This window comes from Patella vulgata, chromosome 1 (genome assembly GCF_932274485.2).
Source record: "Patella vulgata chromosome 1, xgPatVulg1.2, whole genome shotgun sequence".
NCBI classification, from domain to species: Eukaryota; Metazoa; Mollusca; class Gastropoda; family Patellidae; genus Patella; species Patella vulgata.
Genome location: NC_065879.2, coordinates 23,088,391 through 23,116,105, shown reverse-complemented (window position 1 = coordinate 23,116,105; position 27,715 = coordinate 23,088,391). Strand labels below are relative to the sequence as shown.

General features: G+C 36.3%; 1 protein-coding gene across 1 annotated transcript in view; it reads left to right on the top strand.

The window, feature by feature from the left end:
• The window catches only part of LOC126826706 (uncharacterized), a 41,908-nt gene that overhangs the window by 4,896 nt on the left and 9,297 nt on the right, over positions 1–27,715 (top strand). The window contains exon 2 of the mRNA XM_050555733.2: positions 23,532–23,740. Within this exon, the coding sequence (XP_050411690.1) occupies positions 23,589–23,740 (152 nt within the window). The 5' untranslated portion in view covers positions 23,532–23,588. The remainder of the gene's footprint in view (positions 1–23,531; positions 23,741–27,715) is intronic.

Here is a 27,715-nt window from a genome sequence, read left to right as displayed (position 1 = left end):
CGCGATCTTACGACAGAACAAACTGTCGTAAGATCGCGTGATTTTGTCGTATCATCGACCTTATTTTGTCGTGCTGTCGTATCATCGACTTATCGCCACGACAAGTCGATGATACGACGGTACGACAAAACACTAAACTGTCGTATCATCGACTTGTCGTCTCGGAAGTTTAAAACTGCACATTGCACATGCGCTATAGTCTTAATCGACAAGACCCTTTCTATAACTATTCGCTAAAACACTTGGCAAATGTGAAAATAATATAATTTCAAAATTAAAATAGTTTTAGAAAATATATTTTTATAGGTCTGTTTTTTTTTTTCGTTTTATCTGTCAACACTTTACCTACAGGCCGCGAATCTAGATGGACTTTGTTCAAATTTGGCACAATCATTACTTTCAAAGAAAGCATGACACCCACGGATGTAAATGCATGACCGAACCACGACTGTCATATTGAAACTTGTTTTTTAAAATCTTTTTTTCTTCGATCGGCTGCTTCCCTTGTTTTCAAGTTAAATGGTGATCCATTAGAAGGAACATTTTGAGTAAATGTATCATTGATACGGATTCGAAATGTAATATTTACTACCCAATGTTGTTTAATCAATTTTAGACACATTAATTTCCAGTCGTATCAAACATCATTGATAGGGACCTGCCATTTTATTGATTCCGAAATTATTTGTTAAACAAAATAAGAGGGGGGGGGGGGTGCGTTGGGGACTTTCGGAGTGTGTTCATAGCTGAAGGCAATACTGGGCCTATTTTTAATCATCTAGGCCCCGATCCCATTAGTGATGCCAAACGGATGAATACGTGATAAGGTCAATAACAGCTGCAAATCGCTTTCTTCACCTCATAAAAAAACCTCCCCTGCACTTATTGGGATGGCGTGCTACACCAATGCAGTGATTTTCTGTGATCTGATTTGAGGTTTTATATAATCCCCTTCCCACTCTAATAAAATAAATTGGAAATCTTCTGAAATCGCTTCTAAACTATCGCTTCAGTAATCTATAAGTATTGGTGGGTGTCGTACACGAGGCAATGCATGCTTGTTCGATACCTACCGACACCACTTCTTATTCAAGGAATTAACATAGCTGACTCACTTTTGTCCTGCTATTATAATTCTAGATTTTTTGAATATAATACCAATAATTCAATTTTGGGCGCAAAATGTTTCATTATTTTGAGAAAACGAATAATTAATCAACACTTTCCTATTATCTCTTTTGACGAGTCTTATTGTATCTAATCTGATGTAATGAGTGTAATGAGTACAGCTGTATTTTTGTGACTTGTAGAAAGAGACTATGCCAATAAGTCGACATCTCGACGTTAGGATAAAAATAACACGATGATACGACAGAGTTAAGTGTCGTATGATTGCGCCAATACTGTCGTGATGTCGTGTTGTCGCGTTATGGAAAGGGCGAGATTTAACATGGCCACTATCAGCCACCATAATTACGTACGCTCAACCGTTGTTATTTAACCGATCGCTTTAGCTGAATTATTGGCAAATGAACAGTTTTCGTTTTGGGGGTTTTTTTTTCTCAAATTCCTCAGTATTTTATCAATTAAATACTGGCGTGCTTAGCTTACAAACTGCGGTTAGAATGATAGGCCTAGTATTTTGTTAAATTGACTAAAGGTATAGAATACGTATAAATAAAACGCTAATTACGGATGCATGCAATTAATGCATTTTTTTTTAAATTAGATATTAACTTAAAGTTTCAAAGTATTATCCAACACTTAAAACTTAAATTTAGTAAATTAATTAGATATTAACTTCAAGTTTCAAAATACTATCCAACACTTAAAACTTAAAAATTCATACAAACTTCCAAACATAATACAGTTTCTTATTGATAACGTCATTTACGGTAAGAGATAGATAATGATGGTCTCCCAATGTCCCATTTAGAACAAATGACCATTTATACCAACCTGGATGTTCGAATTTCAAAGAAACCCTGTCCAGATTTCAATGAAAAAGTGGCTATTAAACATGCACTATATATGCACGAGCTAAATCTGCCCATTGCAGTCTTTCTTTGGGCCTGAAATGTTATATACCATAATCAACCCTTGATGACGATTTACTCCCACTGTGCCAGTTTTATTGGGGTGTTCCCACTTAGCCGGCAGGCTTTGATGTCAAATTTTTGCCGCTAATCCAGAGTTAACCCTAGAACAATGGTGTTATAAACTATAGTCCATATCTTTTTTAAGACTAAAACTGTATTGATTTTAACAAATTTAACTTTTATTAAATAACATTAAATAGCTTAATTACACATATAAAAATATATTGATTTTAACAAATTTAATATTTATTAAATAACATTAAATGATTTACACATATAAAAATGCATTACAATTTACACATTTAACTTATTAAATAGCATTATATAATTTATAAATAAATGCCTTACAACATAACAATCATTTTACAGCCCCACTAAATAGGAAATATTTGTTCCATACCGATTTACACTTAAAGAGCCATTTAATAACTGTGTTTTCAAATGTTCAATTCTTGTATCAAGTTGTCGATATTTCTTAACTCGAAGGCCTTTTGGTACCACCAAATAATATCTGTGAAATGGGGATTTCGACATTAAGAGCCCATTAACGCTGAACACTAGTGAACAGTTCTTGAGTGACTACTTTTAAACAGACTATAGTTTTAAGATCAATCAAAGGATTAACAGTCTGCCGGCTAAGTGGGAACACGCCGTTTTATTGTTTAGGGATTAATCAAATAATTAACGATACAACAATGGGGATTAGTTAGGGTTAAGGGTTTACCAGAGGATTAACAGTTTAATTTAATATTTGATTCCATTTTAAATCTACCTTTTTTACACATTATTATACTAAAATACAATATGTAAAATTTTTAGCATATAATGTACAAGTTATCATTTAAACATTTTATTTATCAAACATTTTCCTATTAATAATACATCTTCAACAAAATACATCTTACAATCCAACTAAATGGGAGACAGCATCCCCGTACTCGATGACGGTGTAATGCCCTTCATGGAGGCGCCGCTTTTCTGTTACCAGTCTGTCTTCCAACTGCCGGTACTTCCTTTTTCTGGGTTTGCTAGAGGCACCAGCAGCAAGATGTTTCAGGGTAACAGCGACGAATACCTGTTCTTGCGTGATTAGATGGATAAAACGAAATGTGTTGGGATGGCTGGTTACCAGTTTGTTCATTTTCGAATGCCATCCTTCAACGTTGTTGGTTGTGCGTGGACCAGTTGTCTGAAAATGGTTCTACATATCTCGCTCACCTCCTTCCACCCAGTTTACATGCCATATGCTGAACGAATAATCTGTTGAACACAGTTCTCTACACCATAAAATTGGCCCACTTGATTAAGCCAAGTAAGGCTGTTAATTAAAATCCGATAATTCAGGGATTAAAAACTGGCACAGTGGGAGTACCCCTTGATGACATCGGATACTCAAGATTTTAACTAGATTAGAACGATTCGCCATTTAAAAATGTATTTAAAATGGGAAAGCGAGGCTAAGACTCGAATATACCAGTGCCCTGGTTAGCACTATGCACACATCTGGTCAAAACTGAGTTATTGCTTCTAATCACTATAAACCTCAGAATGCCTCGTTCGGCATTTTTGTCCAAACGTGGCAAAAATGTATTAAAATTTTTGCCATAATTTTGCCAAGTTGTAACGTGGTAAAAACAAAATGCCACGTTTTTCTGGAGTTCCAAAACGTTTTTTTTTTTTTTTAAATTGCCATGTTTTTGGAACGAGGTATTTTGTTGGCTGATCACAAGATTGGATACACGATTTTTCAAAAGGGTTGGGGGTGGGGTTCAGCCAAACCAAATATGCTGTTCCTGTTTTTATATAATAAACGACGGGTTTAAGATGAAAACGTATTATGTATATTGAGTTAGTTGCTCGGTCCAAAGGTAGAGGATTTTAATGACTTTTAACACAAAATTAAGCAGTTTTATTCTCCAACACATAGTCCAGATCGACCCTTTATATAAGAATCCAGACGTAGGCCGGTCGCCTGAAGGATGTAAATGTAATTATCATTTTTAATATAGTTGTTCGCATCGCCCCGCTTTGCATGTCATTATATAAACATAAATTGTGTCTATTTCATTTTTCGATGGATTTTAATTTAATTGCTTTTGCAATTTTTATAAATACAACTGAGTTCCAATTACATAAAATTTCATGAGATATATTAAATATAATATCGTTTATTATATAAAAAAAAAGGAACAGCATATTTGTAATTAATAATATTCAAAGGCCTAAAAAACAATTATTGAGTTCGCTCCGCTCTGAACTTGGCTGTTTTTCATTTCTCACATCTCTTTGTTGGAAATATTGTGTGAACATATGAAACTGCAACAAAGAACTTGGCTGTTTTTCATTTCCCACATCTCTTTGATGGAAATAATGTGTTAACATATGAAACTGCAACAAAGAATTTAACAAACTCTTTTATGCAATGAATGTCATTTCTAGTCGACTTTGCCTTGTGGTTTTTTTCTCTACATAATCGCTTGAAAGTGTCACCAAATAATGTTATGCTGTCCTCGATACGCTAAACGAAACTTTGGTTTGGCTGAACCCCACCCCAACCCTTTTGAAAAATCATGTATCCAAGCTTGTGAACAGCCTCGTTCTGGTCAAAATACCTCCTTCCAAAAACATGGCAATTTAAAAAAAAAAAACTTTTTGGAACTCCAGACAAACGTGGCATTTTGGTTTTACCACGTTACAACGTGGCAAACAAAATTGTGGCAAACCTTTTATTAGCACGTTTTTGCCACGTTTGAACAAAAATGCCGAACGAGGCATTCTGAAGTGTATAGTGTAAGTTAAAATGTAAAACAATAGTTCGTTTTATAGAGAGTTTGGTTAATGACCAATACTTAATCCCTCCATTGTTTAGACTTTAATGCTTCGTCTAAATTATATCTGACGTAATAGCCAGTGGCTTGTTTAATAAGGATCTATAACCTAGGGGCTTGCTGATATTTGATTGTAAAGAGTTTGACAATGTGTTTTTATAAATATAATATATCACACATGCCAGTGTCTGTTTAATTTAACACGTATATTACATGAGAAATAATGAGGTAAATAAAATAGATTTAAAATACATTAATGTTGTCAAAGATATTTTTTACCAAAATGGGGAATGTAACATTGATTTTTAATATAGAACTCATATGACTTATGTCGGTCATATTTCCCTCGGGCTCCCGGAAATCTTACCTCCCGGTAAGATACAGCTAAATTACTAGTTTATAGGACTAATATGCATACAATTTGTGAAACATAAAAGCAAAATAAAAAATATATACATATTGACATCTACGTCCACTATAATACAGTTCATATGTATTAGAATGAAATAGTCCTTGAAAATACATGTATGTTAAAGAACAATATACAACTGTCGGTAGATTTTTCTTTGATATGCATAGAAGTTATATCTCATATCAACCTGTCATGACGTCATCATAGGTTGATATATTCGGTTCATATCAACCGCTGATGACATTGATGAAATAATACAAAAACACAGAAATCAATTTTTATTCTTTTGACAATTACAATTAATATTTATGGTACAGTTGGAAGAATTCAGTATCGAAACAGATGGCTTAGTTACGGGCATATTTAAATCAGTCTCCAATTTAGGTTTTTTTGCCTCGGATTCATAGCTAGTACTTGGCCCTCTCTCCTGCAACAAATCACTTACGTGACGTTTTTGCTCATCTGTGGTTCTTTTGTACACTCTGACACCTGAAACATGTACACAATAATTGTAGGTTAAAAAAGTTTATCAAAACTATCCAGAAAAATTTAACTTACCACCAACACTTCAATAAGTACAAAAAACTATAGGATAGGCTTACAAAAATATCTGAAGAAAACTTTCAACTTACCCTCAATACTTCTATGACCAGTTCTTTCCATTATCAACTGTTCTGGAACATCTTTGGAAAATAATTTGGTAGCAGTTGTTACTCTCCGGCTATGATTAGTCTTGTGACCACTAATTACAGCTCTTTTACACAAATCCGGCACAACTTTCTGGATAGTGTTATGGCCCATTGGTTGTTTACTAAACCAGATGCTGTCTGTGGTTTGTTTTAGGGGTGTCAGATACAATGCGTCGTCCCTTCCCTCTGAAGGACACGGTGCCATATATTTTTTGTAGATCTCAATATGACATTTATTTATGTCAGAATTGGGATAATGATCCACAGTTTTCGGAGCCACTTTACGATGCTTTAAACATCCTTTGTATGTTTTCGATACGCCTTCTTTATATCTACGAAATGATGTACCATCTACACTAGTTAATAGACATATTTGACTGTTCTTAAAGCGTAACTTGCGATGTTCTTGTCAGCTTCTTAGACTAAAATGTAATCCATTTAAATATATCAAAGTGTTCACTAACAATCTTGGATTATGAGACCCTAGAACTCCACATTTCCACATTTGTTCTTCTTCATTATCTGTGATTGGTTCTGCCTGCTTTCGTAAATTTCCCAATCCCATATTTGAAAGTTTTTTCATTTGTCCGTCTAACATTTGTCTGAATTCCTCAAACTCTGAATTTGATAAAACGTCAATGTTTACCTTACGCTCATATTTTATAGGGTGACCCACCATAAATAAATATCTCCATACATCTCGACAATTACGCCACAATATTTATATATATGCCAAGCCTCAAATCAGTTTCACACAATTATAGTCACTAAATAAACGATCATATTGTACTTAATAAGCTATGACCATTAATCATGTATAAATAATAGACTGAAAACTGGTTCCAAGAGTCGTCCATAACATCCAGACACTTTTGAGTAAAAGATAGGTTAAGTGCCCTTGTTTTAAAATTAGTCTCGCTTAACCAGTCTATCGACCATTCTACGTCTGATTGACAGGTCGGGATAATCAAGACTACGTTTTTACGAAACATAACAGAAAGCTAGAACAAGAAATTGAATTTAGAAATAAGCACGTTAGGTAGCTCAACAATCGTTTTAAGAAGCTTGTAAAAGTAAAATGAAACTACTGCTAGTATCATGTTCCTGTCTAACCCGAGTGATTCAAAGATATTATTTGTACTAAACCAAAAGATGCCGCTCTTAACGGTACAGTTAATGATAAAGCGATTTAAAAATGAAACGAACGTAATTTCTAAATCTGCTGTAATAACCAAGAAGCTTAATTTTACTGCTATTCAAAATCGTCAACAATAAATATTTTACGGCTGTAATAGTTGATAGATTTGTAGAGAATTGCACGTGCCATGGCTATTTATAGTATCATACTGTCAGAAAGTTGGTCTCGGCACGGCGAATGTGCACGCTTCAGTGGTAGTCTCGAACTATCAGCGGTGGACTGTATTTCTGTGAGTGCATGGGTCACCCTATATTTTATGTGGGATGCCAGGCCCATAACCAAACTTAAAAGACTGTTCGGTGAGTAATATGATCCATCCACTTTTTTAACTTCTAATACAAAACGAGATAGCCAATAATTAAGTTCCGAGTTATCCATGTCTAACATATCTTTTAGAATTTTTTTTTTTCATCCACATTTTGGTTAATCCTTATAAGACATATAGAAATAGATTTCACTAAAAATAAAACACACTTATATGGATATACTACTTCTGAATTTATTAACATGCTACGTTTCGATACACATACAGATATCGTTTTCAAGCAAATAATGAAAATCAACAATAAATGTGGTACAATATATAGGTAACAAGTGGAAACCATTTAACAGATTAATCAATGCTATCAACAACGCATTATCAAGATCAAAGAAGTTATATAAATAACATGATGAAAGAATAACACTAATAATACAAAAGGAAGAGATTAGAGGATAATTGACTACTAATAATACAAAAGGAAGAGATTAGAGGATAATTGACTACATGAAACCGTAACATCAAGACGCTAATTAACTATATGAAACCATAACTATAAGATGAGATGAAAGTCAGAGATAGAAACAATCATCACAAGTGAAACCTTAACTACAAGATGAAATAAAGGGGGGGGGGGTCATACACTTATGACCACAGACACTTCTCATCACTAACACACACTAGTTAAGAATTAAATAAATCAACCCAAAGATTTGGGAGGAAATGTCCTGAGTCTCTGTTTAATTTTGGCTTATGTTTTTGAATTTCCAAAGCCTCGCGAAGAACTCTGCTTTTCCATGTTGATTGGTTTCTAGCTAGTATTTCTGTACTTTCCCATTTGATTTGGTGCTCTGGGTTTTGGTGGATATGTTCTGCTAGCGCTGATTTGTTTTGTTCTTGTTTTTTAACTGCTGTCTGATGCTCTTTAGTTCTGATTGAAATTGGACGGGATGTTTCGCCCACATAGGCCACATTACACTCACAATTTATTTTGTATATGGTTGATATGCTGTAATTCATTATCGAGGAGGTCTTCATCACATATTAATTTTGCGCATATTAATTTTACAGCATATCAACCATGTCCTTACAGAATTCAATAACTACCCTGCTAATACAGTTAATGCCACCATGAAGAAAACACTGACTCATACCTGCAAACCACCCACTGCCATCAGAAGAACTAGCCCGCTTTTTATCTCCATCCCATTTATAGGACCAGCTAGCCACCAAATAAAAAGAATTTTAACAGAGCAAATCGGTGCAGAGGTAGTGTTCAGTAGCGGAACCACACTTAAAACTATGTTAAAAGCTGATGGTAGAATACTAAAACCAAAAGAGGACCCAAAGGGAGTCATATACAAAATAAATTGTGAGTGTAATGTGGCCTATGTGGGCGAAACATCCCGTCCAATTTCAATCAGAACTAAAGAGCATCAGACAGCAGTTAAAAAACAAGAACAAAACAAATCAGCGCTAGCAGAACATATCCACCAAAACCCAGAGCACCAAATCAAATGGGAAAGTACAGAAATACTAGCTAGAAACCAATCAACATGGAAAAGCAGAGTTCTTCGCGAGGCTTTGGAAATTCAAAAACATAAGCCAAAATTAAACAGAGACTCAGGACATTTCCTCCCAAATCTTTGGGTTGATTTATTTAATTCTTAACTAGTGTGTGTTAGTGATGAGAAGTGTCTGTGGTCATAAGTGTATGACCCCCCCCCCCCCTTTATTTCATCTTGTAGTTAAGGTTTCACTTGTGATGATTGTTTCTATCTCTGACTTTCATCTCATCTTATAGTTATGGTTTCATATAGTTAATTAGCGTCTTGATGTTACGGTTTCATGTAGTCAATTATCCTCTAATCTCTTCCTTTTGTATTATTAGTAGTCAATTATCCTCTAATCTCTTCCTTTTGTATTATTAGTGTTATTCTTTCATCATGTTATTTATATAACTTCTTTGATCTTGATAATGCGTTGTTGATAGCATTGATTATTCTGTTAAATGGTTTCCACTTGTTACCTATATATTGTACCACATTTATTGTTGATTTTCATTATTTGCTTGAAAACGATATCTGTATGTGTATCGAAACGTAGCATGTTAATAAATTCAGAAGTAGTATATCCATATAAGTGTGTTTTATTTTCACATTTTGGTTGTTTCTCCAAACACTCCAAGACTTGAAAGTGTTAAAAGCCCACGAGTTCCTCCGTACAGTATTTTTGGGGACAGCCCCCCTTGACACACTCGGTTAGATCCTTCTCTGAACAAATTAAAATTCTTTCAGGTTCACTGTCAGAAATATCGTTTGCCTTGGACAAATATTCTTCGGCCTGTTGACTCGCAATTATAAGATCTTCGTTGGAATTTGTATTCGCATCGAATTTGCCTTCAATCTGTTGGCTAAAAATTAATAATTCTTCATCCGATAAGGTTTGATTATCCATTTTATATAAGATTTCAATTCAAATGAACCTGTTGTGACTCCCAAAATGGCGACAAGCCAGGTAGCTTGATAGAATCATGCACGCGTATACGCGTGAATGACTTCGGCAATTTTCGTTATTTGGCGGAAACTATCGAGCAATTATCCAATCGTTGTTGCCTTTTAATGGAAGAGCCCATTAAATTTAAGGGTGAAATGGCGTTGTATATGTCGGATATAAATAAACCTACTCAAGCGTTCTCTACCATATCAACCTCGGGTAGGTTAATATCCTATACATAAAGTATACTATTCAAAAAAAGTAGGGGATATTTGATTTTGGGGGCATAATACTAAAATATGCAAATGACTACGAAAAAAGTCACTATAGAACCTAACAGAAGAAACATTTCCAGTTACATGTGACGCCCAAACGCACCAATAGCTACCGCATGGAATGCAGGTGATGCTTGGGATCATCATGGAGGTCCAACCCAAGATTTGCAAGACTCTGACTTTGAATGTTACAGTCATTGTGGCATTGAATTCCAGGGTGGAAACATCAGTTTAATTGTTTTAGTGACCAGAAAACAAATTTTGATATGCGTCGGCTTACCCAAAATGAAAGGTTACGTGCCCTTGGCATGCTATAGATCGGCACAACACAGGCGGTTGTGGCGCGGACGATGAATGTTTCTCAGTCTGTCATAAGCAGGCTATGGTCCAGATACCGTGATACACAATCTGTACAGGACAGACCACGCTCAGGTCGACCAAGGGCGACAACTCAAGCCCAGGATCGATTTATCCGTACCTTGGCCTTGAGAAATCGTGTCATCACAGCAAATCAGATCAGCGCTCGTCTTCAAACAGACACTGGTGTGAGAGTGAGTGGCCAGACGATTCGGAATCGACTGCATAGGGGTCACCTTCGCGCCCGACGTCCTCGCGTGATCCCTTGTTTGAGAGATCATCACATTCAGGCAAGACGTCGTTGGTGTAGGGATCGTCAACACTGGGATAATCGACGCTGGAGCAATGTGATGTTTTCAGATGAGTCAAGGTTCACTGTTGATTTTTTGGACAGACGTAGGAGGGTGTGGCGTCGTCGAAACGAGCGCTTCCAAGACGTTTACGTCATCAGACATGATCGATTTGGGGGTGGTTCTGTTATGGTGTGGGGAGGCATCACTGTTGCTGGAAGAACGGCTTTACATGTTGTTGCAGGGCGTGTTACAGGCCAGTACTACCGGGACAACATCTTGGCAGTCCATGTTGTGCCGTTCGCACGACGTCATGGCCGCCGTTTCATCTTCCAGGATGACAACGCAAGATGTCACAGGGCCAGGATCGTTACAGGTTACCTCCAACAACAGAACATCACCACATTACCTTGGCCAGCACTGAGTCCCGACCTCTCCTCCATCGAGCATGTCTGGGACATGCTTGGACAGAGGTTACGTCAACGTCCTGCCAATGTCCAAGAACTTGCTGCTGCGTTGCAACAGGAATGGGACAATCTGGACCAAAATGACCTTAGACGTCTCATTAGGAGTATGCCACGTCGGATCAATGCTTGTTTGGCAAACAGAGGAGGATTTACCCGTTACTGACTTGGTTGTGATGCTGTGGTAACTTTGCTGTTTGACCCCGGGTATCATTTTACCCTTATAATGGTCAGTCTGTGCCTTACTTAGTCTAACGATCATTTGGAATAAATCGATGAATGTGAACTTCATTTCATTTTGTCATTTGTTTCTTCGTCAGTTTCATTAGGTGACTTTAATAACACTTAAAAATCAAATATCCCCTACTTTTTTTGAATAGTATATATACGCATCTTAATAAAACTCTTTCACTGTAACTATGTATTTTATATATACTATTCAAAAAAAGTAGGGGATATTTGATTTTGGGGGCATAATACTAAAATATGCAAATGACTACGAAAAAAGTCACTATAGAACCTAACAGAAGAAACATTTCCAGTTACATGTGACGCCCAAACGCACCAATAGCTACCGCATGGAATGCAGGTGATGCTTGGGATCATCATGGGGGTCCAACCCAAGATTTGCACGACTCTGACTTTGAATGTTACAGTCATTGTGGCATTGAATTCCAGGGTGGAAACATCAGTTTAATTGTTTTAGTGACCAGAAAACAAATTTTGATATCTGTCGGCCTACCCAAAATGAAAGGTTACGTGCCCTTGGCATGCTACAGATCGGCACAACACAGGCGGTTGTGGCGCGGACGATGAATGTTTCTCAGTCTGTCATAAGCAGGCTATGGTCCAGATACCGTGATACACAATCTGTACAGGACAGACCACGCTCAGGTCGACCAAGGGCGACAACTCAAGCCCAGGATCGATTTATCCGTACCTTGGCCTTGAGAAATCGTGTCATCACAGCAAATCAGATCAGCGCTCGTCTTCAAACAGACACTGGTGTGAGAGTGAGTGGCCAGACGATTCGGAATCGACTGCATAGGGGTCACCTTCGCGCCCGACGTCCTCGCGTGATCCCTTGTTTGAGAGATCATCACATTCAGGCAAGACGTCGTTGGTGTAGGGATCGTCAACACTGGGATAATCGACGCTGGAGCAATGTGATGTTTTCAGATGAGTCAAGGTTCACTGTTGATTTTTTGGACAGACGTAGGAGGGTGTGGCGTCGTCGAAACGAGCGCTTCCAAGACGTTAACGTCATCAGACATGATCGATTAGGGGGTGGTTCTGTTATGGTGTGGGGAGGCATCACTGTTGCTGGAAGAACGGCTTTACATGTTGTTGCAGGGCGTGTTACAGGCCAGTACTACCGGGACAACATCTTGGCAGTCCATGTTGTGCCGTTCGCACGACGTCATGGCCGCCGTTTCATCTTCCAGGATGACAACGCAAGATGTCACAGGGCCAGGATCGTTACAGGTTACCTCCAACAACAGAACATCACCACATTACCTTGGCCAGCACTGAGTCCCGACCTCTCCCCCATCGAGCATGTCTGGGACATGCTTTGACAGAGGTTACGTCAACGTCAACAACGTCCTGCCAATGTCCAAGAACTTGCTGCTGCGTTGCAACAGGAATGGGACAATCTGGACCAAAATGACCTTAGACGTCTCATTAGGAGTATGCCACGTCGGATCAATGCTTGTTTGGCAAACAGAGGAGGATTTACCCGTTACTGACTTGGTTGTGATGCTGTGGTAACTTTGCTGTTTGACCCCGGGTATCAATTTACCCTTATAATGGTCAGTCTGTGCCTTACTTAGTCTAACGATCATTTGGAATAAATCGATGAATGTGAACTTCATTTCATTTTGTCATTTGTTTCTTCGTCAGTTTCATTAGGTGACTTTAATAACACTTAAAAATCAAATATCCCCTACTTTTTTTGAATAGTATATAATTGTAAAGAATGTATTTGTAAAATAAAAGAAAGTTTAGTTTGACATCATGCACTTCGTTTTGGTTCATTATTAACTATTGTAGGTAGTATTCATCCATTTCAGTTAATTGTTTTTCATATATAATTACATATGTATAGCCATCATTACCGTACATACTATTTAACACCGCACAGATTCAACAATACACTTTTAACACGGCACAGATTCAGCAATACACTTGTGAAACAAGTTTTGAGTTGTTGTTGGGGTTTGTTAAACACGGGATACGGTCAAAACCCCCTCCGGTCAGAACACCCTAGGGGGTTTTGACCTAGGTCAGAACCCCCCTAGGTCACCCCCCCCCCCCAAAGTCAGAAACCCCTCTGGCCAAAACCCCCCATTATTATATTATATAATATTAAAATCATTTCAAAATTAAAAATTACGTTTTTGTGGTTTGTGAAGTGAAGTACACAACAAAATCGGTTATTTTTATATTTTATTTGCAATTATATGGGTGAAATTATTTCCATCGGATGGTGTGCCCAATACCTTTTATGGTTTGCACACAAGTTGTAAAGTCTTTCTTGTAGATCATTTGTTGTTTTTGGTTGGTTGTCCACGTGAGTATTGCAAGAATGCAGTCTTGACATTGCTGTGATCCTGACCGAGATGTTCGAGAGTCTGCCAGATTGTGGGGCCTGATATTCCCAGCAGGGAACTGAACACCCTGTTCCAAGACTCGCATAGATTGTTAGTGCGAGACCCGCCACCAAGTGTTGTCAGATGAACGTTCCAGAGTTCTGCTGGGGATAGGGGTGGTATAGGAGATTTAAAATTGTGGTGCCATGACTTCAGTTGAAATTGATAAGATAATTGCATTTCACTTGAATGATTACAATAACTGAGGCTATGTTATTCCTAGTAAAAAGCAGATTATGTTATGTTAATTGTGTGGTCAATTGTCTTAGTTGGTCATCATATTTTTTTTTAAATAATAATATTTTATTTTTGAAATATCTTTTTTAAATAATAATAAATAAAGGAAATAAATTAATAAAAAAAAAATAAATAAAAAGGGGGGGGGGTCCGTTTTTAATTTAAGTCCAAGGGGGTTATGACCTAGGGGGTTTTGACCAAGGGGGTTTTGACCCGAGGGGGGTTTTGACACGGACCCGTTAAACACACGCATTAATGATTTTTATTCTCTATTTCTTCCTGCATTCTGCAATGTCTAGTAACTGAATAATGGAATAATGTTTGTCATCCTTATAATTGATGGTTGTTGTTGTTCAGATGTCGCTTGTCAGTACACAATGGTTATCTGCGCTGGCTTTATATTTCCAGTTTCTCCAAGTGAGCCAAACGGATTCTCCAGTTGCTCTTCTTTTTACTGGTTTCACAGACGAACTTCAGACTACCGGACTTGGTTTGATAGTATATGCTGGTTGGTTTATGACGTTCATCTGTAAAAAATAGATCACGAAACATTTGCCTTATTTGTGATCTGGATGTTTGTTGAACACATCCATTATCCTCCCAATTATGTATATCCTTAGGATATAATTAAATCATATATCTTTACGATATATTTATATCAAATTCACATATATTTGGTATATTTAAATCACTTTCACATATCTATACGATATAGTTAAATCATATTCATAAGGATGTTTACGATATATTTATATATCTTTATGATATATATTTAAATCATATTCACATTATTTTTAATTAATATCTTAAATCACATACCTTTACTCATAACATATATTGTAAGTACTATCTTACATAGCCCTTTATGGTCACATTTTATTATGTGAAAATTATCGTACTTATCGTGATATCCACGTATTTTTCGTTTATTTACGATAAAGTCATATCTCATGTCCTTGTGAATATACATTAATCTCATATAATATCATTATTCATATTTATTCATATCATTTATTCTTATTATTGGGTAACTTCAGCAATAGCGATCTCATAGATCAGTGATTCTCAACCAGTGTGCCGCGGCACACAGGTGTGCCGCGAGATCTTCCTAAGTGTGCCGCGAAATTTTGAACGACACACTAACAAAATGTGCAAAACAACGTGACCCCAATTGAGTATTCACTGGTGTTTACATAAGTTCATAGCTGTGTTTTTCTTTATTTAAAGGACAATATTGCTGTCAGTCATAATTACATATGTGATAAACTGGTTAAATACATTCCAAATATAATTTTAGCACAGAGAACATTGCTACGGGAGATGTGTAACAAGCACGTGAAGAAACGGAAAGTGACGCCAAACATGACAAACACGAGTTATCCTTCTATATATCTGAATGAAGTAACGAGCGATAACAGACAAACGATCGAATTTCATTCCACTGATAATTCCGTTGAAGTTGAAAAGTTATTATATGGGACGGTGAGAGGGTATCTCACAATTCAAAAATATAATTGGCTGTCACTAGATAAGGGAAAATGAGAAAAATAGAAAAATCCCGTGCATTCCCCCGTTTTTATTAATTCTGTTCTTAATAAAAACATGGTAATTCACGGACTTTTTCTAATTTGTTCGTTATCTTGTATCTAATGACAGCCAATTCTTTTTTTGAATTATCAGATATCCTCTCACCGTCTCATATAATAACTTTTCATCTTCAACTGAATGATCAGTGAAATGAAATTTGATCGCGTGTCTGTTATCGCTCGCTACTCAGTCAGTTATATAGTAGGATAACTCGTGTTTGTCATGTTTGTCGTCACTTCCCGTTTCTTCACGTGCTTGTTACACATCTCCTGTAGCAATGATCTCTGTGTTAAAATTATATTTGGGATGTATTCAACCAGTTCTATCACCTATTTTATAATGACTGACACCAATATTGTCCTTTAATTTGAGTCATTCTATGTTTATATGACTAGTCTCTGTCTACGGTTGTATTCCGTCTGACTTACCATGTTTTTATTTTTCAAAATTCAAATATTTTTCATATATATTTAGCCAGTTGTGCCGATATTTTTTCATGTGTTCCACGGTGTGCCGTTGGTAAAAAAAAGGTTGAGAACCACTGTCATAGATCATTAAAATTAACGCCTTTTTTTCACATAACTCTGAATTTGATAAAACGTCAATGTTTACCTTACGCTCATATTTTATAGGGTGACCCACCATAAATAAATATCTCCATATATCTCGACAATTACGCCACAATATTTATATATATGCCAAGCCTCAAATCAGTTTCACACAATTATAGTCACTAAATAAACGATCATGTTGTACTTAATAAGCTATGACCATTAATCATGTATAAATAATAGACTGAAAACTGGTTCCAAGAGTCGTCCATAACATCCAGACACTTTTGAGTAAAAGATAGGTTAAGTGCCCTTGTTTTAAAATTAGTCTCGCTTAACCAGTCTATCGACCATTCTACGTCTGATTGACAGGTCGGGATAATCAAGACTACGTTTTTACGAAACATAACAGAAAGCTAGAACAAGAAATTGAATTTAGAAATAAGCACGTTAGGTAGCTCAACAATCGTTTTAAGAAGCTTGTAAAAGTAAAATGAAACTACTGCTAGTATCATGTTCCTGTCTAACCCGAGTGATTCAAAGATATTATTTGTACTAAACCAAAAGATGCCGCTCTTAACGGTACAGTTAATGATAAAGCGATTTAAAAATGAAACGAACGTAATTTCTAAATCTGCTGTAATAACCAAGAAGCTTAATTTTACTGCTATTCAAAATCGTCAACAATAAATATTTTACGGCTGTAATAGTTGATAGATTTGTAGAGAATTGCACGTGCCATGGCTATTTATAGTATCGTACTGTCAGAAAGTTGGTCTCGGCACGGCGAATGTGCACGCTTCAGTGGTAGTCTCGAACTATCAGCGGTGGACTGTATTTCTGTGAGTGCATGGGTCACCCTATATTTTATGTGGGATGCCAGGCCCATAACCAAACTTAAAAGGCTGTTCGGTGAGTAATATGATCCATCCACTTTTTTAACTTCTAATACAAAACGAGATAGCCAATAATTAAGTTCCGAGTTATCCATGTCTAACATATCTTTTAGAATTTTTTTTTTTCATCCACATTTTGGTTGTTTCTCCAAACACTCCAAGACTTGAAAGTGTTAAAAGCCCACGAGTTCCTCCGTACAGTATTTTTGGGGACAGCCCCCTTGACACACTCGGTTAGATCCTTCTCTGAACAAATTAAAAATCTTTCAGGTTCACTGTCAGAAATATCGTTTGCCTTGGACAAATATTCTTCGGCCTGTTGACTCGCAATTATAAGATCTTCGTCGGAATTTGTATTCGCATCGAATTTGCCTTCAATCTGTTGGCTAAAAATTAATAATTCTTCATCCGATAAGGTTTGATTATCCATTTTATATAAGATTTCAATTCAAATGAACCTGTTGTGACTCCCTAAATGGCGACAAGCCAGGTAGCTTGATAGAAACATGCACGCGTATACGCGTGAATGACTTCGGCAATTTTCGTTATTTGGCGGAAACTATCGAGCAATTATCCAATCGTTGTTGCCTTTTAATGGAAGAGCCCATTAAATTTAAGGGTGAAATGGCGTTGTATATGTCGGATATAAACCTACTCAAGCGTTCTCTACCATATCAACCTCGGGTAGGTTAATATCCTATACATAAAGTATATACGCATCTTAATAAAACTCTTTCACTGTAACTATGTATTTTATATATAATTGTAAAGAATGTATTTGTAAAATAAAAGAAAGTTTAGTTTGACATCATGCACTTCGTTTTGGTTCATTATTAACTATTGTAGGTAGTATTCATCCATTTCAGTTAATTGTTTTTCAGATATAATTACATATGTATAGCCATCATTACCGTACATACTATTTAACACCGCACAGATTCAACAATACACTTTTAACACGGCACAGATTCAGCAATACACTTGTGAAACAAGTTTTGAGTTGTTGTTGGGGTTTGTTAAACACGGGATACGGTCAAAACCCCCTCCGGTCAGAACACCCTAGGGGGTTTTGACCTAGGTCAGAACCCCCCTAGGTCACCCCCCACCCCCAAGTCAGAAACCCCTCTGGCCAAAAAACCCCATTATTATATTATATAATATTAAAATCATTTCAAAATTAAAAATTACGTTTTTGTGGTTTGTGAAGTGAAGTACACAACAAAATCGGTTATTTTTATATTTTATTTGCAATTATATGGGTGAAATTATTTCCATCGGATGGTGTGCCCAATACCTTTTATGGTTTGCACACAAGTTGTAAAGTCTTTCTTGTAGATCATTTGTTGTTTTTGGGTGGTTGTCCACGTGAGTATTGCAAGAGTGCAGTCTTGACATTGCTGTGATCCTGACCGAGATGTTCGAGAGTCTGCCAGATTGTGGGGCCTGATATTCCCAGCAGGGAACTGAACACCCTGTTCCAAGACTCGCATAGATTGTTAGTGCGAGACCCGCCACCAAGTGTTGTCAGATGAACGTTCCAGAGTTCTGCTGGGGATAGGGGTGGTATAGGAGATTTAAAATTGTAGTGCCATGACTTCAGTTGAAATTGATAAGATAATTGCATTTCACTTGAATGATTACAATAACTGAGGCTATGTTATTCCTAGTAAAAAGCAGATTATGTTATGTTAATTGTGTGGTCAATTGTCTTAGTTGGTCATCATATTTTTTTTTAAATAATAATATTTTATTTTTGAAATATCTTTTTTAAATAATAATAAATAAAGGAAATAAATTAATAAAAAAAAAATAAATAAAAAGGGGGGGGGGGTGTCCGTTTTTAATTTAAGTCCAAGGGGGTTATGACCTAGGGGGTTTTGACCAAGGGGGTTTTGACCCGAGGGGGGTTTTGACACGGACCCGTTAAACACACACATTAATGATTTTTATTCTCTATTTCTTCCTGCATTCTGCAATGTCTAGTAACTGAATAATGGAATAATGTTTGTCATCCTTATAATTGATGGTTGTTGTTGTTCAGATGTCGCTTGTCAGTACACAATGGTTATCTGCGCTGGCTTTATATTTCCAGTTTCTCCAAGTGAGCCAAACGGATTCTCCAGTTGCTCTTCTTTTTACTGGTTTCACAGACGAACTTCAGACTACCGGACTTGGTTTGATAGTATATGCTGGTTGGTTTATGACGTTCATCTGTAAAAAATAGATCACGAAACATTTGCCTTATTTGTGATCTGGATGTTTGTTGAACACATCCATTATCCTCCCAATTATGTATATCCTTAGGATATAATTAAATCATATATCTTTACGATATATTTATATCAAATTCACATATATTTGGTATATTTAAATCACTTTCACATATCTATACGATATAGTTAAATCATATTCATAAGGATGTTTACGATATATTTATATATCTTTATGATATATATTTAAATCATATTCACATTATTTTTAATTAATATCTTAAATCACATACCTTTACTCATAACATATATTGTAAGTACTATCTTACATAGCCCTTTATGGTCACATTTTATTATGTGAAAATTATCGTACTTATCGTGATATCCACGTATTTTTCGTTTATTTACGATAAAGTCATATCTCATGTCCTTGTGAATATACATTAATCTCATATAATATCATTATTCATATTTATTCATATCATTTATTCTTATTATTGGGTAACTTCAGCAATAGCGATCTCATAGATCAGTGATTCTCAACCAGTGTGCCGCGGCACACAGGTGTGCCGCGAGATCTTCCTAAGTGTGCCGCGAAATTTTGAACGACACACTAACAAAATGTGCAAAACAACGTGACCCCAATTGAGTATTCACTGGTGTTTACATAAGTTCATAGCTGTGTTTTTCTTTATTTAAAGGACAATATTGCTGTCAGTCATAATTACATATGTGATAAACTGGTTAAATACATTCCAAATATAATTTTAGCACAGAGAACATTGCTACGGGAGATGTGTAACAAGCACGTGAAGAAACGGAAAGTGACGCCAAACATGACAAACACGAGTTATCCTTCTATATATCTGAATGAAGTAACGAGCGATAACAGACAAACGATCGAATTTCATTCCACTGATAATTCCGTTGAAGTTGAAAAGTTATTATATGGGACGGTGAGAGGGTTTCTCACATTTCAAAAATATAATTGGCTGTCACTAGATAAGGGAAAATGAGAAAAATAGAAAAATCCCGTGCATTCCCCCGTTTTTATTAATTCTGTTCTTAATAAAAACATGGTAATTCACGGACTTTTTCTAATTTGTTCGTTATCTTTTATCTAATGACAGCCAATTCTTTTTTTGAATTATCAGATATCCTCTCACCGTCTCATATAATAACTTTTCATCTTCAACTGAATGATCAGTGAAATGAAATTTGATCGCGTGTCTGTTATCGCTCGCTACTCAGTCAGTTATATAGTAGGATAACTCGTGTTTGTCATGTTTGTCGTCACTTCCCGTTTCTTCACGTGCTTGTTACACATCTCCTGTAGCAATGATCTCTGTGTTAAAATTATATTTGGGATGTATTCAACCAGTTCTATCACCTATTTTATAATGACTGACACCAATATTGTCCTTTAATTTGAGTCATTCTATGTTTATATGACTAGTCTCTGTCTACGGTTGTATTCCGTCTGACTTACCATGTTTTTATTTTTCAAAATTCAAATATTTTTCATATATATTTAGCCAGTTGTGCCGATATTTTTTCATGTGTTCCACGGTGTGCCGTTGGTAAAAAAAAGGTTGAGAACCACTGTCATAGATCATTAAAATTAACGCCTTTTTTCACATAACGTTTAATATAATTTTAACATATAAAGTATTAATATATGTTGAATTTCCATTCATATATCTTTATTCTTTACTTTACCGAGTTTCATTCCATATCTTCATCGGCTTAATTAGATCCTTGTAGATCAAACTTTCTTCAATAACACATTTAGATCATTTACATTTTTATATAATTCATTTTAAAATTTAAATATTACTCATATTCATTTCTGAATATATATTTTATATATGTTCAGTCACTTTATACCCGTTCAGATTGCTCAATTGCGAGTCATTATCTAGGGCTAAAGGCTTTCACTAATTCTTTAGTACAGGTACAGAACATGGTCTATGTTGTTTTAACAATTTATAGATTTACTTTTGAATAATACGTAACTGCATTGATCGTCACCAATGAAACATACGCAATAATGTAAACTACTATGGTTAGCTAGGCCACGTGGTAAACAATATCTCGATGAAATACCAAATTACCGTTTAAATAATAATCAAAGGAAACATAGATCTTTTTCTGTAGCAAATTTCAATCGCCTTTTACGATTCACAATTTAGCTTGCGAATGACGAATTCTTGGCCCCACGTCATCAGAGGTAACTCTATAAAGCCTTCATTTTAACAGAGGATGGTCAAGAAGACACCCGGATCTATACATAGTTTGGTTTTTTGGGTTTTTTTTTTATTATATATAGGGGATCACGTGGCTAAGTGGGTAAGACGCTAGCTCGCTAGCCTGGAGGTCGGGTGTTCGATCCCTGCATTGGCCGAGAAAGTTCATCCAGATTTTCCGGCGTGGTTCCCCCTTGTCAGTGATGCAGGACGGAGGGCCTGACAAGGATAGCTGTCTAGTCCTTCGGATGAGACGACAAACCGAGGTCCCGTGTATACATTGGAATGCACGTAAAAGATCCCTTGGCAGTTGGAATTCGATATAAGAGTAGGCCGTAGTGCCGCTGTCCGGGCAAAATTTCCCTCATAGCACACTGTATGGCGTATGCCCGTCTTCATTAGCCCAGGTTAGGAGCAGAACAGTAGGACGTTAAACTCCATTTCATTTCATTTCATTTATTATATATAGATACTTTACGCAGTATATATGTTATGTCTTTCCTTGTCGTTCTTGTTAATAGCAGATCAAATTAGCATGTGTTGTACTTACTATTTCTTCTAGAAAAAGCCCTATAAACCCTTCAGGCTTCTATCATGCCTGATCCGACTTTTCTTCGGTCCTGTTCTTCAGCATTTCTCTAGGTCGGACTCTACGTTGCTTTTAACCTTCGGCCACATCCATGTATTGGGGTTACTCGCTTTGGCAATGTTGTTGAGGTAATCAAAAGCCGGCATATCTACATGTGACCACGTTATTTCTGGTCTTATAAAATTAAGACTTAATCCAAGTAACTTCTATGTGATTTATTAAACATAGATGATTCAACAAATATTTACAAGAAAGAGAGATATCTGATACGTTCTAAACCATAGCTCACTCTGTGTTTGAAATACAATTCTACAAAATATATAATAGACAATTATGACACATTGACAATTAAAATATTGCTTCTAAGTTGAAATCTAAAACAATGGTTCGTTTTATAGAGAGTTTGGTTAATGACCAATACTTAATCCCTCCATTGTTTAGACTTTAATGCTTCGTCTAAATTATATCTGACGTAATAGCCAGTGGCTGGTTTAATAAGGTTCTATAACCTAGGGGCCAGTTGATATTTGATTGTAAAGAGTTTGACTCTATGTGTTTTTATAAAGATAATATGTCACTCAGGCCAGTGTCTGTTTAATTTAACACGTATCTTACATGAGAAATAATTAGGTAAATAAAATAGATTTAAAATACATTAATGTTGTCAAAGATATTTTTACCAAAATGGGGAATGTAACATTGATTTTTAATATATAGAACTCATATGACTTATATTGGTCATAATTGCAATAACTGCCAGCTCTAACATCACCTAGCAAGGACCACGAACCGGTTATAAAGTAGGTAACAAGGTAGTACCGAATAACTATTTCTGAAGACCACCCGTCTCTGACAACGGTACGCCAATATAGGGGTATTATTTATCTACTTATTTATTTACTCGTAATTTTTATCTGGGCAGGTGTGCTTATTTATTTATTTATTTAAGATTTTATTCGTAATTTTTCTCTTGGGATGACCACTTTCTGATGTGATTTAGGACATAGGTGTCGAAACATCGATTTTATTCTGAATGTTGGTGATTAGATGTGTTACCAGTGATAATTAAAACTAGAAAATATGAGTTCAGGATACCACAATGTAATTACTGTGTTGAAAAGACTCGAATATGGTCATTAATAGACATACAGTTAACGAGTTGATTACAATTTAGTGTTGTTTTTTTTTATATTTTAGTCTTTAGCAGCAGTAAATTATTTCTTAAGTAGTACAGTCACTTAACCCATACCTGTGATGATGGCCTCCTGTTTAATTTTGTGCAGACGACGACGTGGTTTATATTGCGCGCTAATAGCTGTGTGTTTAATATCAACGTATTTATACTATTATATATACTACCAACAGAAGTATAAAATTTTACACGCAAGCATCGAATCCATTCACAGGTAAGTTCATCTGCAAAACTTTTAGTTGAATACACTGCAAAACCTTTAGTTGAATACACTTGTTTTTGTGTGTGTTTTATATGGTTTAGTTTGGGGGGGGGGGGGGTTAAGCAATTAACCCACAGTAGGGATAGAAGGTATGGTAAGTTTCCATTAACCAGACAGTTTTCAGTATAGACGTGAGGAAAGATTCTCCTGCTCTCTGCGCTTTTCCATAGTTATTATTTGGGCGGGGTTTCTACTTCTGTAATACCCAAGACACTTTGATGACAAACTTCGAGTGTCAAACTAGGGCTATTCAGGTAACAGGTGGTGTGTTGGGATAAGGGGGCGTCTTCTTATTTCGCCTTCTGTAACTTTTCCTTATAATCTAAGTAGTTTGTAGTCTATTTTGGTCTTCGGTTGTCCAGGTAATAGCTAGTGTGGGGACTCCTCTTTTTTCTCCTATGTAAATTTAAATGTATTTTGATCTGGTTTGGCTTTCAGTTTGTAATTTGTACCCATTAGTTCGTTAATGTACACCCAAACATTGTTACTTGATGAATTTAACCGTAGATGCTTTAGTTTAAAGAGCTAAATCGCTAATATTTGGGACCTAGAAATTGACACAAATGGGTCGCAACGCATATAATATTGTAATGTGAATGTATATAAACTGATTTACATTCAACTGTTTCTGTTTTTACTGTAATTCCTATCAGTTATGTTCGGCGAAATACGCCAGAACTTGCCAGAAGTCTCAATTGAATGGCAATCTTTAGCGCCTGGTTATTCCAGTCTACACCGATGATATGTATTGCGCATGCTCTCCAGATAAGAATATAGCGTCATCATAATTGACATGACTTGTGGAATATGTCTAGTCGCGTTCATTGAGTCCCTTGTTCCAAATGGCACTGAAACGCATCATGGTACACGATTCGTGTACTAGTGGTAAAATGTTTATTTTGTCTTGAATATTGGATATCAGAAGCCCGTCTTTTCCCTGTAAGATCACAAGACCAATGTTGATTTGAATTGACAAATAATTCGTGTTTTCAATGTTGAAGATTTTTGATGATACTGAGTTAGAGACTTAGCTACTTTAATTATAGATAATGAATATTTTTCCTTTTTTTCCCGTAATTATCATTATGCGGTTTTCTTACTTTGGACCTATAATGACAGGTCTAGTATTTGCAAACGCCCACATTTTCATGTGGACGTATATTGTAGTCGCCCCTGTCTGTCCCGATGTCCGTCCATCCACAATTTGTTTGTGGACACTCTACAGGTCACAATTTTTATCCGATTTTAACGACACTAGAAATATAGGTCTATCTCTCAAAGATCTTGGTTCCTTTCGATATTGGCATGTATCGGATCGTAACGTCATAGGTTATGGCCCCTAATTGTACGAGAGGTCACAATTATTATCCGATTTAAAGAAAACTGTTCGCATATATCACCGTTACACCGTAATGTTGGTTGAAAATGAAATGAAATGAAATGGGGTTTAACGTTCTACTGTTCTGCTCCTAAACTGGGCAAATGAAGACGGGCATACGCCATACAGTGTGCTATGAGGGAAATTTTGCCCGGGCAGCGGTGCTACGGCCTACTCTTATATCGAATTCCAACTGCCAAGGGATATTTTACGTGAACGCCAATATGTACACGGGACCTCGGTTTGTCGTCCCATCCGAACGACTAGACAGCTGTCCTTGTCAGGCCCTCCGTCCTGCATCACTGACAAGGGGAAACCACGCCGGAAAATCTGGATGAACTTTCTCGGTCAATGCAGGGATCGAACACCCGACCTCCAGGCTAGCGAGCCAGCGTCTTACCCACTTAGCCACGTGATCCCCCGTAATGTTGGTTGAGTTCGAATTTCGTGAAAATCGGACCAAAACTACCGGACAAAATGGCCACCTCTAGGATGCAAATAGTGTAAGAAAAAAATATGCTATATCAAGGTTTTGGACCCTCTTGAGGTCACAATTTGTTTTTGTCTGATTTTGATGAAACTTGAAATACATTTTAATAACCCATAGATCTTGGTTCGCGGATATCAGATGATTGCACAAAAAATCGTGTTTTTTAGCTTGTGGTCCCTCTAGGGGTCACAAATTTTATCCGATTTAAAATAACGTTTGAATATATCACCGTTACACCCTAATGACGGTTAAGTTCGAAAATAGCCGCCCCTCCCACGCAAATGGTGTAAACATATGGTATATCAAGGTTGACATAGTTTTGATAAAGCTTTAAATTTATGTTTATATCACAAACATCTTGGTTCCTTTCGACAATCGCGCATATCGGAACGTAATTCCTGGATTATGGCCAATGATAGTTCGAAGAAACGCATTTTTACCTTGAGGACCCGCTAGAAGTCATAATTTGTATTCAATTTAAATATATCACCATTACACATCAATGAAGGTTGGGTTCAAATTTTTTAAAAATCTGACCGAAACTGTCGGAAAAAATGACCGCTCCTTGTACGCAAATAGTTTAAAAGTAGGGGCCTATGTAATACCAAGGTTGTAGACACCCTAGAGGTCACAATTATTGTCCGATTTTGATGAACTTAAAATATATCATTATATCCCCTATCGATAGTCGCGCATTTTAGACCAAAACTTCTTGTGTTATGGTCCCTGGTTGTAAGAAAAATCACGTTGTTTTTGTAGCTTGCAAAATGTGGGCGCATCTTGCCTGGCAACCGCTGGTTTCAATTTGAGAGGTTATTTCGCGACTAACATATGATTCAATTTTATTTCAATAATTCGCTTGTGCGTAGGGGACTTTAGCAGTGGGGGGAAACCGGAGACCCGGAGAAAACCCACGAGGTTGGACAGGTGACCCTACTCTTTGTCACGTACAACCGGGGATTCGAAACCACGCCAGTTGACTCAATCATACAGCGCGCACGTGCTAACCATTCGGCCATCCAACCCCCCGGGTCTCAATTTAACTTAGCATATAGGATTCTTTGCCAAAATAGAACGCTATATTACGGGTGCTTGCATGTTGAGAAGAGTACATGGTTGTTACTGTGATACTTGAACATGTCTGTTGCTGTAATAAGTAATTACTATAGGTCTAAAACCAATGCGTAATTTAATAAAACGTCCATTGTGTGATAGATTAAACAGGCATTATCGCTTTCACCAAGAAAATAAATGCATTTTTCTTTAAAAAATATTGTATTTAAATAACCTTAGATTCATCTAATTAATGAAAATTTATGCACTGGCCTATTTGGAATAATATATTTATCAAGTGTTTTAACTAAACTTATTGAAAACCACAACAAAATCTGAATGACCCTGACCTTGAAAGTGATGTCTCGTATATCTTGGTGATGGCTAGGCCTATTATCGTCTATTTCAAGGTTCCAATGGAAATAGCCATATGCCCTTTAAATAATATCCTGTTTGCGTATAGTAAACTAAGATTGTTAGTTATGTCAATTTCCCCAAAAAATGAGAAGTGTTACTATGTTTTCTAGAAATAATAAACATAATTATGCTACCACGTGCAAGACTAGATTATGAAGTTCAGTCACACATTTATTTTTTTGTTATCTTTTAAATAATGATCACATGTCTCTTTCTTTTTGATTAAAGTATGATCACAATTTATATGAGGCTTTTTTTAGATCAGAGAATGGTCATGTATCTCGACTAATGATATTTGTCTTAAATAATTTTATTTAATGACGCAATTTAAGGTTTGCAACAAGCTAATCGTCCATTGTAGAATTTCTTTCGGGCGAAGCTTCAGTAGCCAGGTTAGGATCGAAAAATGCAGAAAATTTCAACAATTGACTTCCATTTCTATTGTTCAAACCCCAATAACATTATTACAGGTGTAATTCGTATCTAGATAATGACTTTCGATAATCAGGTCTCTAAATCTAACCCGACCCTCCTAAACAACAAAACTATTATAAAACAAAATTATTATCTCATGGGGTAAATTATTTTT